A 17477-nucleotide genomic window follows, 5' to 3' on the forward strand; every position below is an offset into this window, starting at 1 on the left:
GGCTTCAATAAGTATGGCAAAAGACAAACTTTCATTTGTAACCTTGGAAACTTCTACTTCAGAGCAAAAGTGTGTTACCCTTGCAAATGGAATAAAAATCCAGATTTGTGGTGTGGGTAATGTATATTTTGATTGTCTGGGAGTTGAACTACAAAGTGTTTTATATGTACCAGAATTGGAAACAAACCTTCTAAGTGTGTTTCAGTTAACAGAAATGGGGTATGAGGTTTGTTTTACTGAAGAAAATTGTACTATAAAACAGGGAAACAAGGTGTGTGTGCAGGGAATAATGAAAGAATCTTTGTATGTGATTAATACTTGTACAGAAAATGAAGTTGTAGCCAGCAAAGTCACAACAAAAACAATAGCCAATTGCAAACCACACCAAGAGTGTATCCATTTAACTCATAAAAGGTTTGGTCATGCTAACTATAAAACAATTTCTAAGATTCCAGAATTGTGTGAAGGGGTGAAAATCAAACCATGTTCTAACTATGTAGAATGTAATGTATGCAATGAAACCAAGTGTCATAAGTCAAACATTCCAAAACATAGTGAGAGAACAACAAAAAGAATTTTTGAATTAATTCATGCAGATCTTGCAGGTCCTTTTGAGACAAGTCAAGGAGGAAACAGATTTTTCTTGTCTATTGTTGATGATTACAGTAGATTTGGATTTGTATATGTGTTAAAACAGAAGAGTGAAACTTTTGGAAAGTTTAAAGCCTTTGTTAAGTGGAGTAAAAATAGATTTAAAGAACCTATAGCTAATCTAAGAACGGACCGGGGAGGTGAATTTCTCAGCAACCAATTTAAAAAATTCCTCAGTGATGAGGGTATACAACATGACCTTACTGCTCCAAATTCACCATTTCAAAATGGAGTTGCAGAAAGGAAAAACAGAACCTTGCAGAACATGTTAAGAGCTCTATTGAAAGAGTCAGGATTGTCTAACCTGTTCTGGGCAGAAGCTTTGTCCACCTCAAATTATTTGTTAAACAGGCTTTACCACTCTGTACATGAAAAAACTCCATATGAAATGTTTTACAAAAGAAAACCTAGAGTGTCACATATAAGGGTTTTTGGAAGTAAATGTTTTGCTCATGTTCAGAAAGAAAACAGACCAGGAAAGCTAGCTCAAAAAGGTTTGGAATGTAAACTGTTGGGATATGATACACAAACAAAAGGCTATCGTTTGTGGTCTCCATATCACAAAAGTGTAATTGTAAGCAGAGATGTAGTTTTTCATGAACAAATGCAGGAAACAAAACAGTATGTAAGTTTGCCTGTAGAACAGAAAGCTGTAGAAACAGAAGAAATTCCTGAACAATCTCAGCAAGAGAGGGAGGGGGAAGAAACTGTAAAGGAGGAAACTATGCCTGTAACTATGCCAAGACGATCAGAAAGGGAACGCAAAGCTCCAATTCGTTACTCAGATGAATACCAAAGCAAACAGGTTTCTCATAGAGCTTTACTAATAGCCTATGAACCTACTTCATTTGAGGAAATTCAGGAAATGGAACCTACAGAAGCTCAGGGCTGGCATGAAGCAATGTCAAAGGAAATCAGAGCAAGGAAAAAAATGAAACGTGGGAGCTAGTACCTTTACCTGAAGGTCGTAAAGCCATTACCTGTAAATGGGTATTCAAAGTAAAACAAAATGAGAAAGGACAGGTGGAACGTATCAATGGTAAAACACAAAGAGATGCTTTTAAAGCTGGGTCTCAGATTGTAACACAATTTAAACAACATGCGCAAGAGGAGGACTGTTAAGTATATGAAAAGAAATACTTGCTTAGTCATTAAAATTGTGTGTGTATGGCTATCTCAGGGTTAAACAGAGAAAGTCTATCTGTGGGCAATTACCTTGAGATAGAGGCTGTTCTGGGAACCTTGCCAAGATTCTAAGTTAGCCTCATCACAGCTGTATGTAATGTAGATAAGAATTGTGTAAGATGTGTATATAGTTTCTCACTTGTGTAAAATGGAACTGATCACTGCTTACTGATCACTGCTCTATGATCACTGCTCTCTGTGCATGCCTCAGTGTGCTGATCTGAACTGATCTGAATTGAACTGCATAGAAGCCTGAAGGAAATAAACCAGCTCTGCTGTGTAAGACCTGCGTGATGTGTGTTTGTTTCTGAGCACAAACAGAGTTCCAGAGAGAGAAAAGTTCTGGCACAAAAACCCAACATCTTGCACCTCCTAACGTGCTAAAACACTCAAAGCCCAAATGCAAATGAGGCAGCTATGGCCTGTGATATCTCCCCCTCTACGCCCACTATTGTTAACGTAGTAAGGGATGCTGCTGGCACATGATGCCCCACGCCAGAAGCTGCTGAACAGTGACCTCATTCTGGTGACCTCATTCTGGTTCCTGACTTGGAGCTAAGCAGAAGCAGGGAAGAGCAGCTGGCCCAGCTCAAGCAGGAGCTATAAAAGTAAGCCAGATTCCCAGGGAGCGAGCGAACAGGGAGCGAGCTAACAGGAGTTTGACAGGGGGAGTGTAGGGGAAGAGGAGACCAAGGACAGGGGAAGAAGAGAAGCCTCAAGGAAACCCAGGAGGCTGCCAATTCAAAGAGGCCGTGTGTTTGCCATGTGCTCCTGAGTGCTGAGTGAGAGGTCGGTGTGAATAGTTGCTGCAGGAGCTGAAGGGGGAGTGGCCTGATTGTCAGTTGAACTCAGCAATCAGTGCCTAATTGCTGTTGATTGTTGTTGATTGTTGTTGGCATTTCAGTGACCTCATTCTGGTTCCTGACTTGGAGCTAAGCAGAAGCAGGGAAGAGCAGCTGGCCCAGCTCAAGTAGGAGCTATAAAAGTAAGCCAGATTCCCAGGGAGCGAGCGAACAGGAAGAGCAAACAGGAGTTTGACAGGGGAGGTCAAGGGGGAGGCCTCTTAAAAAATAAATAAAATAATAAAAAATAATAAAAAATAAAAATAAAAAAGAGGTGGGGGAAAAAAAAAAGAAAAACATAAAGAGAAAAACCCCCCACAAAACCACCACCAAACAAAAGTAAAAAAAAACCAAAAGATTACTTTCCCTTAAGACATCCTCATATAGTTGTGTACCTTCAGAGAGGACACAACAAAGCAAAGGCAATTCTACTATAATCAAAAAGGAAAAAAAACAAAGCAGAAATCGACAATATGGATGGAAAGGAGTCCCTAGAGGTGGTGACCTGCAAAGGGTGTGCAATATTCGTGTTTCTGCCTGAGCTCAACATGGCGTATACCTGCAACAAGTGCAAGCTGGTGGCACTTTTGGAAGAAAAAGTGAGGGGACTTGAGCAGCGAGTGTCCACCCTCCAAGGAATAAGAGAAGTCGAGGAGTTCTTAGACCGAACGGTGGAACTGCAACAGCAACAAGAAGCACATGAGATTGAAGAACAACAGCCAGCTGAAGCCGAAGTGGAGTATGCTGAGGGGAGGAAAGCCAATGAAGAGGAAACTCCTTGGAAAAGAGTGACAGTTAGGAGAGGAGGAATTAGAGGGCGTTCTGCACCGGTGGGGCCATTGGAGTTAAGCAACCGCTTTCAGCTTCTGGAGAATGAGACTGAAGGACAGTTTGCAGAGGAGGAAGTACAGGAGACACCATGCAACAGTGACCAAGAGACAGAAGGTAGGTCAACCAAGAAGAAGAGAAGAGTAGTCGTTGTGGGAGACTCCCTGCTGCGTGGGATTGAAACCCAAGTATGTCGTGAAGACCCATGGACTCGCCAGGTGTGCTGTCTCCCTGGAGCACAGATTAGAGATGTGACTGAAAGGTTACCGAAGCTCATAAAGACAACAGACACATACCCCTTTCTTCTCATCCACGTGGGAACAAATGATGTCGCCAAGCAGAGCTACGAAGAAATCATTTCAGACTTTGAAGCTCTGGGAAGGAAACTGAAGAACTTTGGGGCCCAGGTAGTTTTCTCATCCATCCTCCCGGTTCTTGGAAGAGGATTAGAAAGGGAAAGAAAAATACTCCGGATGAACGACTGGCTTCGAAGGTGGTGCCGTCGTGAGAGTTTTGGATTCTGGGACCACGGGCTACGCTACTTGGAACATGGACTGCTGGCAAGGGATGGGTTGCACCTCACAAGGGCTGGAAAGAATGAGTTCGGCCACAGCATGAAGAACTTCATCAGGAGGGCTTTAAACTGAATCTTACGGGGGTGGGAGACGTAAATTTTGAGGCAACAATGGATGAAGGCCAATGCACCACAGTACAGAGAACAGCTCCAACAGTGTCCCAAAATAGTGTCTGCAACAAGGTAGGAACAAAGCCAGACTATAAAACACATGGTCTTCGATGTCTATATACTAATGCCCAGAGCATGGGAAACAAACAGAATGAACTTGAACTCTTATTACATGAAGGCAAATACGACTTGATAGGTATAACTGAAACTTGGTGGGATGACTCCCATGACTGGAATATAGCAATTGAAGGATATAACTTGTTCAAAAAGAACAGAAGAAATAGAAAGGGAGGTGGAGTTGCACTATATGTTAAAAATACCTATCCCTGCACAGAAATACAGGCGGATGAGATTGGGAGCCCCGTCGAGAGCGTCTGGATTAAAATAATTGGGGCTAGGAATAAAAAGAATATGATAATCGGAGTCTACTACCGACCACCCAATCAAGGAGAAGACGAGGACGAAACTTTTGAGAAACAAATTACCAGTGTTTCAAGGAAGTGTGATGTAGTAGTGATGGGGGACTTCAATTACCCTGATATCTGTTGGGAGACCATTACTGCCAAAAGCGGCCCTTCCAAGAAATTCCTGACATGTATGGGTGATAACTTTCTCCTTCAGAAAGTGGTGGAAGGAACTAGAGGATCGGCAATCCTTGACTTGTTATTGACCAATAGGGATGACTTAGTGGATAAAGTGGCAGTTACGGGAACTCTGGGGGAAAGTGACCACGTCATACTTGAATTCTTGATTATGAAGGAGACAAAAGTCGAGCGTAGCCATACACGTACTCTGGATTTTAGGAAAGCTGATTTTAATAAACTCAGAACTATAATAAGTAAGGTACCGTGGCAAGGGAGCCTAAAGAGAAAAGGAGTGCAGGATAGGTGGGAGTATCTAAAAAATGAAATTTTAAAGGCACAGTTACAAACAATTCCAACAAGGAGAAAAGATAGAAGACAACAGAGGAAACCAATGTGGCTCCACAAAAAGCTTATTGATGAACTGAAAACAAAAAGGGATACATATAGGAAGTGGAAGGAAGGCCAGGCTACAAAAGAAGAGTACAGACAAGTGGCGCAGAAGTGCCGAAATGGCGTCAGGAAGGCTAAAGCTGTGAATGAGCTGAGATTAGCGAGGGATGCTAAAAGCAATAAAAAGGCTTTCTTCAGATACGTGAGTAGTAAAAGACAGAGGAAAGAAATGGTGGTTCAACTGCTTAATGAGGATGGCAAATTGATAACAGATGACAAAGAAAAGGCTGAAGTGCTCAATTCCTACTTTGCCTCGGTCTTCTCCCAAAAGCGGGTCTATGACCCCCCTGGAAAAAGTGAAGCAGAAGTTGAGGGGGCAGGATTGCAGTTTGAGATTGATAAACAAATGGTCAAAGAACACCTAATTTCCTTGAATGAGCTCAAATCTCCAGGGCCCGATGAACTGCATCCAAGAGTAATGAAGGAGCTAGCGGAAGAACTCTCAGAACCTTTGTCTATTATCTTTGCAAAATCATGGAAGACGGGTGAGGTGCCGGATGACTGGAGGAGGGCTAACGTTGTCCCTATCTTCAAAAAGGGCAAAAAGGAGGAACCTGGGAACTACAGACCAGTCAGTCTGACATCCATCCCTGGGAAAATTCTGGAGCATATTATAAAGAAGTCAATCTGTAAACACCTTGAAATCAATGCAGTGATTACTAGAAGCCAACATGGATTTGTCAGGAACAAATCCTGTCAGACTAATTTGATCTCATTTTTTGATAGGATAACCTCCCTTGTGGACTGTGGGAATGCTGTGGACGTCATATATCTTGACTTCAGCAAAGCTTTTGACAAAGTACCACATGACATTCTGATTAACAAACTAGCTAAAAGTGGGCTAGATGGAACAACTATTAGGTGGATCCACAGTTGGCTACAGAATCGGACTCAAAGAGTACTTATCAATGGAACCTTCTCAAACTGGGGAGAGGCAACGAGTGGGGTGCCACAGGGCTCAGTCCTGGGCCCAGTGCTCTTCAACATTTTTATTAATGATTTGGACGAGGAGGTGCAGGGAACGCTGATCAAATTTGCAGATGACACAAAATTGGGTGGGATAGCTAATACCCTGGAAGACAGAAACAAACTTCAAAGTGATCTTGATAGGCTGGAGTGCTGGGCTGAAAACAACAGAATGAAACTTAATAGGGATAAATGCCAAGTTCTACATTTAGGGAATAGAAACCAAATGCACAGTTACAAGATGGGGGACACTTGGCTCAGCAATACTACAAACGAGAAAGATCTTGGAATTGTTGTAGATCACAAGCTGAATAGGAGCCAACAGTGCGATATGGCTGCAAGAAAGGCAAATGCTATTTTGGGCTGCATTAATAGAAGTATAGCTTCCAAATCACGTGAGGTACTGGTTCCTCTCTATTCGGCCCTGGTTAGGCCTCATCTAGAGTACTGCGTCCAGTTCTGGGCTCCACAATTCAAGAAGGACGCAGACAAGCTGGAGCGTGTTCAGAAGAGGGCAACCAGGATGATCAGAGGTCTAGAAACAAAGCCCTATGAAGAGAGACTGAAAGAACTGGGCATGTTTAGCCTGGAGAAGAGAAGATTGAGGGGAGACATGATAGCACTCTTCAAATACTTCAAAGGTTGTCACACAGAGGAGGGCCAGGATCTCTTCTCGATCCTCCCAGAGTGCAGGACACGGAATAACGGGCTCAAGTTAAAGGAAGCCAGATTCCGGCTGGACATCAGGAAAAACTTCCTGACTGTTAGAGCAGTGCGACAATGGAATCAGCTACCTAGGGAGGTTGTGGGCTCTCCCACACTAGAGGCATTCAAGAGGCAGCTGGACAACCATCTGTCAGGGATGCTTTAGGGTGGATTCCTGCATTGAGCAGGGGGTTGGACTCGATGGCCTTGTAGGCCCCTTCCAACTCTGCTATTCTATGATTCTATGATTCTATGTGGAAAGCGACCTACCAGCACTAAGCCTCTTTGGGCAAATTCCAGCCGGGATGAATCAATTTTGTGTTTTTGCCAAAGCTTTCTGGAGAACGAAGTGGCTACCCTCATCTCCAGAATTTCACCTACAATTAAAAAACAAGCTATTTTACAGACACAGCAATAATGATTTTTATGATGGGCAGCAGGGAGACACCTTCACAGGTGGATCATTTTGCCCTATAAGGTTTAGAAGCCATCTATGGGGTGCCCCACCTTTAAAACAGCCACATAAATAAGCTCTTATTCTACTTGCAGTGTTCTCAACTATCATCTGCTATTTAGCTTGCTAGCAACGGAGCCAGGCTCTATCCTCGGACTTCAAACTTCTCCGAGATCTCCATCTCTACTTGTCACATCAGGTTAAATCTCCTCCCCTGAAGTTTCAACGGCTCATTTAAGCTGTTCAGTTCATTGCTTCTACAGAGCGGCAGAAACGCCGCAGAGATGAAATGGTGTGTTAAGTAGAAGTGAAACTGATGTGTAGCAGCTACGAGATTCAGCTAGAAATTAGGAAGATCCACAATTGAATGTTAATTTTACCCTGAACTCATTCCATGATTCGGGAAACCATTCACCATTGCTCAGCCTTGATTACACCCACCCTTCCTGAGTCATAGAGAGACCGACTTACACTATAGGCTGCTGTAACTATTACAACATCATTGTTGCACTACTATGTACACCGTAAGGCACTCTAACAGGCTATGTATTATTATTTGCTATTGAGTACCCTCTGCTGGCTACTTATGAATCAGGCCATGGGGAAAGGAGAGACAATGTGAATTTAATGGTAGGTTTGCCATGCAGCTAAAGTCACAAGTGGGCAAAAGATACCTTGCACTACAGCTGCATGTTAAGACAACCTCCGCCTCAGGGCCCCTTTCTCCTTTTGCAAAGCACACTTAGGAGGGGATTATTTAGGGTTACCATATGGAAAGGAGGACAAGGCTCCTGTATCTTTAACTGTTGCATAGAAAAGGGGATTTCAGCAGGTGTCATTTGTATGCCTGTAGCACATGGTGAAATTTCCTCTTCATCACAACAGTTAAAGCTGCAGGAGCCCTGTCTAACATTACCAGATTCAAAAGAGGGCAGGGCTCCTGCAGCTTTAAATGTTGTGATGAAGCAGGAATTTCACCAAGTGCTGCATGCCTACAAATGGCACCTGCTGAAATTCCCTTTTCAATACAACTGTTAAAAGATACAGGAGCCTTGTCCTCCTTTTCATAGGGTCACCCTAATATAGTTTCTGCCTTCTGTTTTAGTTGATCTTTAAACAACTCTGGGAGTCTTTGCAGCTGAAGAGAAGAGTGATTTAGATGATGATGATGATAATAATGATGATGATGATGATGATGGGAATCAACGGGCAAGAGGGAAGATTGATTTACCACTTCTGCACCCAGTTTTCCTATGCCAATGCCCCTCCATTCCCTGAAGCTCCCTTCCAGCATTGGGGAGAAAAAAACTATTAAATATTTTCCACAGATGTGTCTTCAAGAACACCCTCTTCACTCATTTCTCTGGTGCAAATGCATCCTTGTCCCCATGAGCAGCATTTGAAGAGAAAAGGAAGAATAGAAATCCTGGGTTTCCCTTGAAACATCTACCATAGCCTTAAATCTAGATGGTACAGGGCACCAACTAGGGTAGCTGCTTATGCATCACCAAAACAAAGAAATGCATCACCAAGAAAGAGGACAAAAGACACACAGATTTGCATAAAATTGGTGTGCACTAATTTATAGAGAGAGATGCAAATTTAGAAAGAATGGCTATACTTTAAACAGAAATACATCTCACAAAGTGGGGCAGGGCATGGCCGGATGCCCTGCTTGCCAGCTAAGTCTGCTGTCTGGGTGCGAAGTGTGGATGGGCAGCTTTTAAGGCCCCATTTCTGATCTCCCTTCTTTATCTTTAAACTGCACTTGGGCTGGGCAGCCCTTCAAACAGAGGACTGACTTCTGTAAAATAGGACATAGGGCCACCCTGCAAATGTTTACATACTGAGGGTGCAATCTTATGCAGGTTTAGGCAGAAATAAGTCCTACAACTACTAGCACGCTGAGAGTTGTAGGACTTCTTTCTGCCTAGACCTGCCCAGGGTGGCACCCTCAAGAGACTCAGGGAGCTGCCCCTCCAAACTGAGGCCTAATCTGCATATGCAGCCGAAGGACGTGGTCGAATCCTGATGCAGACGGCTGCTCTTTTGGAGTGCTCAACTGCCTGCAAGGAAACGCAAAAACAGAACCACACAGCACACACGAAGGAGAAAATCTCTAGCACTGCCCTGCTGTGCTAGTTTATACTAATTTCCTTTGATGTACAGACCAGACTGGAGTCTTTTATCAATCCTGTGTAGCCAGTGGTGTGGTGGTAAATCCAATTGTCAAGTGCAGCAGCTGATCAGCAACAGCCCTCGCCACCCACTACCAGCAGAGAGTCCAAAAGACAGGCAGCTGCATTGATCCAGCTGTAATGAACCCCAGCAAAGCAAAGCAAAGAAGAATCTTCATGCTTAATTTCCTCATTCCTCTACACCAGCAGTAGGCAACCTCAGGACCACTAGATGTTTTGGACTACCACTCCCATAATCCCTGGCAATTGGCCAAACTGACTATGCCTTATGGGAGTTGTAGTCCCTGTGCTAATCAGCCAAATTGGAAAGCTATGCTTATGATCACCCCATTGTTGAGCAAACTGTCCAGAACTTCAGGCAAATTTTATGTTAAGTTTCTGTTGGAAGATAAGTCCTCAAGTGTAACTTTGGCTGTTGCTAAATTTCTTACAGTGGCGGCCAAGATTAGAGCTCTTTGTGTATTAGACTAAAGTTGATAATAGCTTTAACTGTATGATTTCATGTCTGATTCTTGTGTTTGGTTGTTTGTTTCTTTTCTTTTTATGGATCTATAGATCGCAATAAAGAAAGTTAGTTAGTTTAGAAAGCTATTATCGCCTCATTACTAGAGGACCCCCTCAATTCGCCTGTCACTCTGGCAAAGGATACAGTCATAGAATAGTAGAGTTGGACGGGGCCTAGACCGCCACTGAGCCCAACCCCTGCTCAAGGCAGGAATCCACATAGTGTCACACTTACTCTGAAAAAAGCCTCAGGCTGCTGCTACTCGCGATCTGGCTTGAACAACTGCCCGCCCCACACCTCCTTTTGCCCAGGACTACTAAGATCAGGACACTCTGGTCCCCGCCCTTCCCATCCCCATGCACATGGTCCACTAAACCAAAGCAAAATAAAAAAATAGCAAGTTTAGCATTTAGCAAATACTGAAATAATCTGCACATACGCAGCTTTAAGCACACACACAAATAGTCCCCATCAACTGCAATCCCCACCTCCACCCCACCCACTTGAGAGTCATAGCTTGACTTGCGTGTTGCAAGATGCAACAAAATGTTTCCAGGGAGTCAGGGACTGCTACCCTATAAGAGCAGCACTCCTGTTGGGCAGTCCTGACAGCCTGGAACAGGAACCGTTCCTGCTCGTGGGTTTCCCATGAGTGGCTGGATGGCTTTTGTGTGAACAGAACGCTAGACCAGATGGACTCTAGTCTGACCTGGCAGGGCTTCTTCTTTAGGTCCTAACCTTGTACTGCTTGTTCAAGCCTAATTGGGGGCGGGGGAGCAGTGAAGGGATAAAGGACACCTCCCACCTCCCAAAGGTCTTCCCTTGCTGAGCCATATTACACTTGAGGGCTGCTAGCTCATAGTGTTACAGGTCTGGGGTTGGCTCGGATGACAGCCCAGGGCTTTGGATTGCAAAGAGTTTCAGGATTGTTTCCAACTCTGCAATTCTTTAGAGTAAAGATTCTGTGAGTAGAGTTTCAGTGAGGATGCTCCAATGCAGTCCTTCTTAAGATGGCAGTTGATAGCTGGTACCAATCTGGTGATGTGTTTCAGCCGGAGTTAGGATGACCCAAGGAGGCTGAGGTGATGGGCCGTTCTTCCCCCTGCCAGACAAAGGGAGGGGGCGAGTGAAGTGCGTGTGAGTGTATCTACGCAGGAAGTCAGTCTATACTGGAACTGGGCCAGGCAAGGAGGCAGAGAGCTGATATTGCTCTTTTCAGGAAATCCTAGGGTGCTATGGGCTTCCCTTGATATCTGATGGGAACAGAAATCAGCTGGGGTGTTAATGCTGAGGACCCTGGTACGCTCAGCATTGAGAGCCAGCATGGTGTAGTGGCTGAAGTGTTGGCCTGGGAGTCAGGAGATCCGGGTTCTAGGCCCCACTTGGCCATGGAAACCCACTGGGTGACTTTGGGCCAGTCACAGACTCTCAGCCCAGCCTACCTCACAGGGTTGTTGTTGCAAGGATAAAATGGAGAGGAGGAGGATTATATACGCCACCTTGGGTTTCCTGGAGGAAAGAAGGCAGGATATAAATGCAATAATAAATAAATAAATAAATAAAGTGTTTGTGTGTGTGTGTGTGTAAAACAAACCTTGTATTGCTGTAAATTCCCAGTGAATTCCCTAAAAAGGAACCAAACACTGGATAAACACATGAACCCTCAAACATTTCACTTTTCCAAGAATTTGTATATGAGTCTAACCATATTTTATACATGTGTAGTAGGAGGCAGCCAGCTTGGAAGATGCAATTGCCCTCTGCCATAGACCGGGTGACTCCTGCCTTCTTTAGACCCCCCACCCCCTCTGGGCTCTACTGCTATTCTGGAGGCTTGCAGGTTCTTGTCACGCACAATTTGGGATTTGACTAAATTTATTAAATCTTGCAATTTGTAGCACTAATGCAAAACAAAACGCAATCAATAAAAATAATATAAAAGACATAAATAAGGGAGAGCACAACACTTTGCTACATCTTAAAGGCTCGAGAGATCTAAAAAGATCTTTTCAATTTGGGGAGCCTGAAATGCAGTGGAGGCTGGTGTTCCAATGCCAGTGGAGCAGGGAATCCACTCTGGGTTTCAGTCAGAACTCTAAAGGAACACCTTGGATAGCTCCTTTAGAGTTCTGACCGGTTCTAACTGAAACCCAGAGCGGATTTGATGCCCCACTGACATCGGCGCCACCAGCCTCCACTGATGCAATGTTGTACAACAAAGAAAGCCCCTGCTGACAGAACAGATGCTTTGCAGGCAGAAGGCCACCCGTGCAGCCCCCAGGACCTCAGGTAGCAGAGAGCCGGGAGAAACAGCAGCCTGATACCTTACGTAAAATGCAAAGCCATGCAAACTAGGAGAACCAAAATTACTGGCCTAGATGGACCAATGGTCTGACTCCATCTAAGGCTTCACTACAGCATCTGGCTGCCGCTGCATTTTCCCAAGCAGTCTAAGTGGCTCTCGCAGACCCTATGGACCTCCCAGCTGCAAGAGAAGGGAGGTCAAGGCACCTTCTGTGTGGCTGCTTTGAGCCGTTTCTATTTTACATTTGTTTTGTTGGCTGTGAGTTGGAGACGTGCTCTTTTAATTAAGAAGAGCAGGATACAGGTCTTGCTTCCTTTCATGTTCTTCAGTGTTTGCAGTTCATTTCCTTTCTCATTATCAGCTTTTTAACTTTCGGAGTCTGACCTGCAAAATCTACACAGAAACGAAAGCTTATATGACACCACAACAAGCCCACAGATGTTTGCTCAATGAGAGCCTAATTTACATGCTTTTAAAGGATCGGGGGGGGGGGGGATTTCTCCCACCCCATCATTTACCTGCTCAAAACCACATAAACCCAAAGCTGCTATTTCCTCCGTTGTGGAAAGTGCCCCCTTTCCCCCACCAGGGCAAATATTAACTGGGGGCGGGGGGAGAAGACATTGCACTGGGAAAATCGTGCAGTAGGAGAAGTTTAGTTCGCCTGCTTCAACTTACTCTTGACCTGCTGCTCTTTCTTTTCTTTCTTTCTTTTAAAATGAAGTCAGGAAATCCGATGAGAAATCGGTCTGTATCTCATTTAGTTTGGCCTACAAGTTAGGCCCAGAGACAGTGGCGTGGGGGTACATTTTGAGGTGCACGTACTCATGACAACCAAGGAGAGTTCAAGATTACAGGCAGCTGTTGATCCATATCAACTAACCTGTTCTAGCTGTTTTCCTCTCCACCTGGGGTAGGTCTTTTGTAAAGCTCATGGGTCAATTGCCCATTCCGGACCAGGTCACTTCAAAATACTTTGCATTACAGCAGGGATACTTCCCTTGCTCGGCTTCGCCCATTTTCCTCTGCTGCCCCTCATGCCTGGAATGCTCTTCCAGAACACCTGAGAACTACCAACTCAATCACAGCTTTTAAAACACAGCTAAAAACTTTTCTTTTCCCTATAGCTTTTAAACTTTGAGTTTGTTCTGACTCTATACTGTTAGCTTCACCCTTCCTGGTGCCTGTTTACACTTCCCTGTGCCTGTTTGCATTCTCTTTCCCTCCTTATTGTTTACTACAACTTTATTAGATTGTAAGCCTATGCGGCAGGGTCTTGCTATTTACTGTGTTATCTGTACAGCACCATGTACATCGATGGTGCTATATAAATAAATAATAATAATAATAATAATTATTGCTGAGAAAATTCATTTCCACCTGGGCACTATGAGGATTGTATTTAAGCTCAAAGGGAACAGGGATTTCTGTATGTGGGGCGAACATACAGGGAGGTTTTTCCTTTCCCATGGATGCCAGACGCAAGCTAATTAGCAATCCGTGAGTTTCAGGGTGGTTTGTGAACCACCTCAACTATCCCATCCTCATTGGGTTCAGATATCAAAACAACCCACACCTGGTGAGGGTAATTATGCCAATTAGGCGGCTCATGACTGGCACGTGAAAGGAGGAAAAATAAGCCACTGTGGATTATTTTCCCTCTGTGTTCATCTAAACCTGGTCACAGACTACATCTCTACTTTGTACACCTGGAAATCTCAGACCAATGTATCTTTAGAATTGCTTCGATGCAACGCTTCCCAGCTCTAATTCTGAAAAGACATACAAGGGAAATGACAAGGAAAATGGATGGCAATTAGCTAAGATGTTCAAAAGCCAGAAGTAGTTCCAGGAGATTTGCAAATATTCACATTTCAGAGACAAATACACCTTATGTGTAAAACCATCTTAAATAAGTCATGATGGCCTTTTTAATAAATAAATATTTATTTATTAATGCTTGCTGTTGGCCATTTTCTGGCTGCTTCCTGTTGCATATTCTTAAAACACAAGGAGGAGGAAGCGATGCGATGCCTGGAGCAACCTTTGGGTTTTCAAAATGCTGCACAGAAAGTCTCAGGTCCTTCAGTTCAAGTCCAATAACATAGTTTTTTGTGAAATCTTTGCTTCATTTATGTATTTATTTTTCTGCTGAAAAGGAAAGGTGGATTGCAGCACAATCCTATACATGTTTTTCCGGCTGTATGCCCCACTATATTCAGTGGGGGTTAGTTCCTAGTTAAAAGTGATTCGGGACTGCAATCTAGTAGCCAAAATCCACACACCGTCCAAACCCAAGGGGGGGGCTGTCTCAGAAAGCTTGGAAGAACTTTCAATATACTTGCAGAAGTATTTTATTTATTTATTTATTTATTTGGGGGGAACCCTAAGGGAAGAATTCTCCGAAACAGCATGGGGTTTGCAGAAGTAGAAAAATCTTTAGAGGAAATAAAAAACCCAAAGTGGAGAACCCCCTCAAAAAACGTGGCCACTCAGCATGGTCAGTGGCCATGGATTGCCTGTTTGTGGGTGGGTGAGAGGAAAGGGGAAAGGAGAGCCATATCCTGGGGGAGGGCATGGCTGGCTAGCTGGCTGGCACAGCAAAGGGGAGCACACCACAATGCAACATTTTATCCACAACTATTGGCCATGAAAGTCAAATGCAACCTCCCTCATCTTCAGAAGCAATAGACCTTAGGACAGAGAGAAGGCAGCTGTTGCCTTCATGGCCTGCTCACGATTACCCGGAGATGTTGGCACACTCCGCTTGTCCAAAGGATCACCAGCAGATCTTAAGATCCTTAAGATCCGGCGAAGACAAAAGCTGCCTTCCATGGAAAGCAGCAGGACAGAAAAATGCTCTTGGGACATCCTTTCCATGGGGACATCTGCCTTCTCCCTTTCCGCGATGGTTCGATCAAGCGATGTCAGCAGACAGCGAGAGCCTCAACCTCTTAGCCCTCACGCCCAGCGCAAGCAAAGCCTAAGAGCACCATGCTTTGGCACAGGGTTCCGTCCCTTCCTGGTTGTCTTTGCCTCTCCTTATTTTCCTACCTTAGCCCTACCCTTTGCCTGCTGCACAGGCAAAATGGACAAAGTGAGTGTTCTGTTCTCTGGGGGAAAGAGGGGCTTTGTCCTGTTCGCTTACATTGCCGTGCGGTTTTTAATACAGATCAGCAGAAAAAAGCTTCCTGCTTCCCAGCCCCACCACAGCTAAAACACAAGTCCTATAGACCCCAGAAATGCTCACATGCATCATGATTTGTCTACTCAACTGAATACATATGGATTCTAAAGCTGCTGGCAACACCACAGCAAAGAGTTGAGGTGGGGGGGGAGAGAGAGTCTACACCCAGGAACACAGATTTTGTACTAATTTATCTCATTTCATTTATTACATTTCTAGACCGCCCCATAGGCAAAGCTCTCTGGACAGTTCACAAAAATTAAAAACCATTGAAATACAAAGTACAACCCAGCCACTCCAGAACTGAAATACCAAGCAAACGCAGTTGATTGTGCACAAATATCAGTATTAGTATTTCACTTCGCATGCTTCTTTCTGGAGCCACTATCCGAATATTTGCAGAAACCAGTGGACAAAACCTCTCCCACACTGAAGCGGAACTTCAGCGGTATAAATTACAGGGGAGCGGTGTGCTCCCCTAAATGGCCGCCTCAAAGAACAGGGCTGAAAAGGTGGCAAGAGAGAGGGACAGAAAAGCAATTCAGAGCACAGAAAATTCTACCATTTTGTTAGTGCTGCCTATTCAGTTGCAAAATTAATTGGCACCACCGAGAAGGAAAAAGGGCCCATTTTAAGAATTAAACACTGAAATTCTGAGGACTGCAAATTTGCATCTGATTGTGAGCTACACAGAATTCTATGCAAGCAGAATCACAGAAGAGAAAACTGATAAGCCTGAAATAAGGGACTTTTGGGAGGAAAGCCAAGATAATCTGGTTGTGTTGTCACACATGCATCCCATCTGAACACGGGCCTAAAATGGCCTACAGTCACATGTAGCTATGCAGAAGTTTGTATCAGCAGGTAAAAATTGCCTACTGTTAGAAAGGGGAGTTTCACTTCTGAGAAGTTATTTTAAAACCCAAACAGACCTTGATACCCAGAGGAGATTAAGAAGGAAAGCTGGGTGAGAGGAAGGAAACAATACCATTGACTAACAGAGACAGTGTGGTGTAGTGGTTAGCATCTCTACTCAGCTGTGTCATGCACTGAATCTGCCTTGCTCTCTCAGGATAACTCTGAAGATAAAGTCGGGAGGGACACACATGCCATCTTGAAGAGAGATATTAATAAATAAAAGAAGCAATACCTATTTTGGACATGTCCATTTTCAGGTTGAAATCCCAGTACCGTGGCAGCTTGAGAGACATTCCAATTCCAGTTGTGGGAAGCCTTGCGTTGCTGTGTCTGAACTGTGGATCTTTGCACCTCTACAGAATGTGTGCGGATGATATTTTTTTTAAAAAAAAATAAATTTCCTTCTGGGCTTACTTCAAAACAAGTGAAGTCTTATTGGTTTGCCAACAACTTCCTCCTACCCACTGTGAGATCCTCTGTGAGAAACCCGTAGATGAACCTCCCTACTTCTTTCAGGTTTAGTCTCTTCACGTTTTTGTTTGTTTCCAGCCCCCAAGAATTCTGGAGAGCCCCTTCGATGCTCTTCTAGCTGCATTTAGCTTCACCCCACGTTGCAAAAATTAAGAAGTCACAAAAGCTTGTGGGTTTGGTTACTGAGCTGCCCGACACAGCTGTGCTGATGGCATTTGAGGAAGTGGGCCTCCTGCTTGCACAGCTCATGCACTTGAAAAAAACCACGCCAGAGTTTTGAATGTTTTGGTCTGTACAGCTTAGCCTACAATTTGGGGAAATGACTAACAAAACGCAGTGAGATGTCTCACTAGAGTTGCTTGCGCACACACACGCCCACCTCCAAATTAGATTACTGCAATGCCCTCTACGTGGAGCAGCCTTTGAAGACAGTTCGGAAGCTGCAGCTTGTGCAAAATGCAGCAGCAAGATTGATAACCGGAACCAGAAGGTTCGAACATATAACACCTGCTCTGGCCCGCTTGCATTGGCTGCCTATCTGTT

The 17477-nt window shown here is 44.2% G+C and overlaps 1 protein-coding gene across 1 annotated transcript in view; it reads right to left on the reverse strand.

Annotated features, from left to right (window-relative positions):
- ARHGAP25 (Rho GTPase activating protein 25) overlaps positions 1-16766 on the reverse strand; it is a 52248-nt gene extending 35482 nt beyond the window's left edge. Inside the window, exon 1 of the mRNA XM_063139371.1 lies at positions 16696-16766. Within this exon, the coding sequence (XP_062995441.1) occupies positions 16696-16756 (61 nt within the window). The 5' untranslated portion in view covers positions 16757-16766. The remainder of the gene's footprint in view (positions 1-16695) is intronic.
- Positions 16767-17477: the final 711 nt, after the last annotated feature.

Source organism: Elgaria multicarinata, chromosome 12 (assembly GCF_023053635.1).
Source record: "Elgaria multicarinata webbii isolate HBS135686 ecotype San Diego chromosome 12, rElgMul1.1.pri, whole genome shotgun sequence".
Classification (NCBI taxonomy): domain Eukaryota; kingdom Metazoa; phylum Chordata; class Lepidosauria; order Squamata; family Anguidae; genus Elgaria; species Elgaria multicarinata.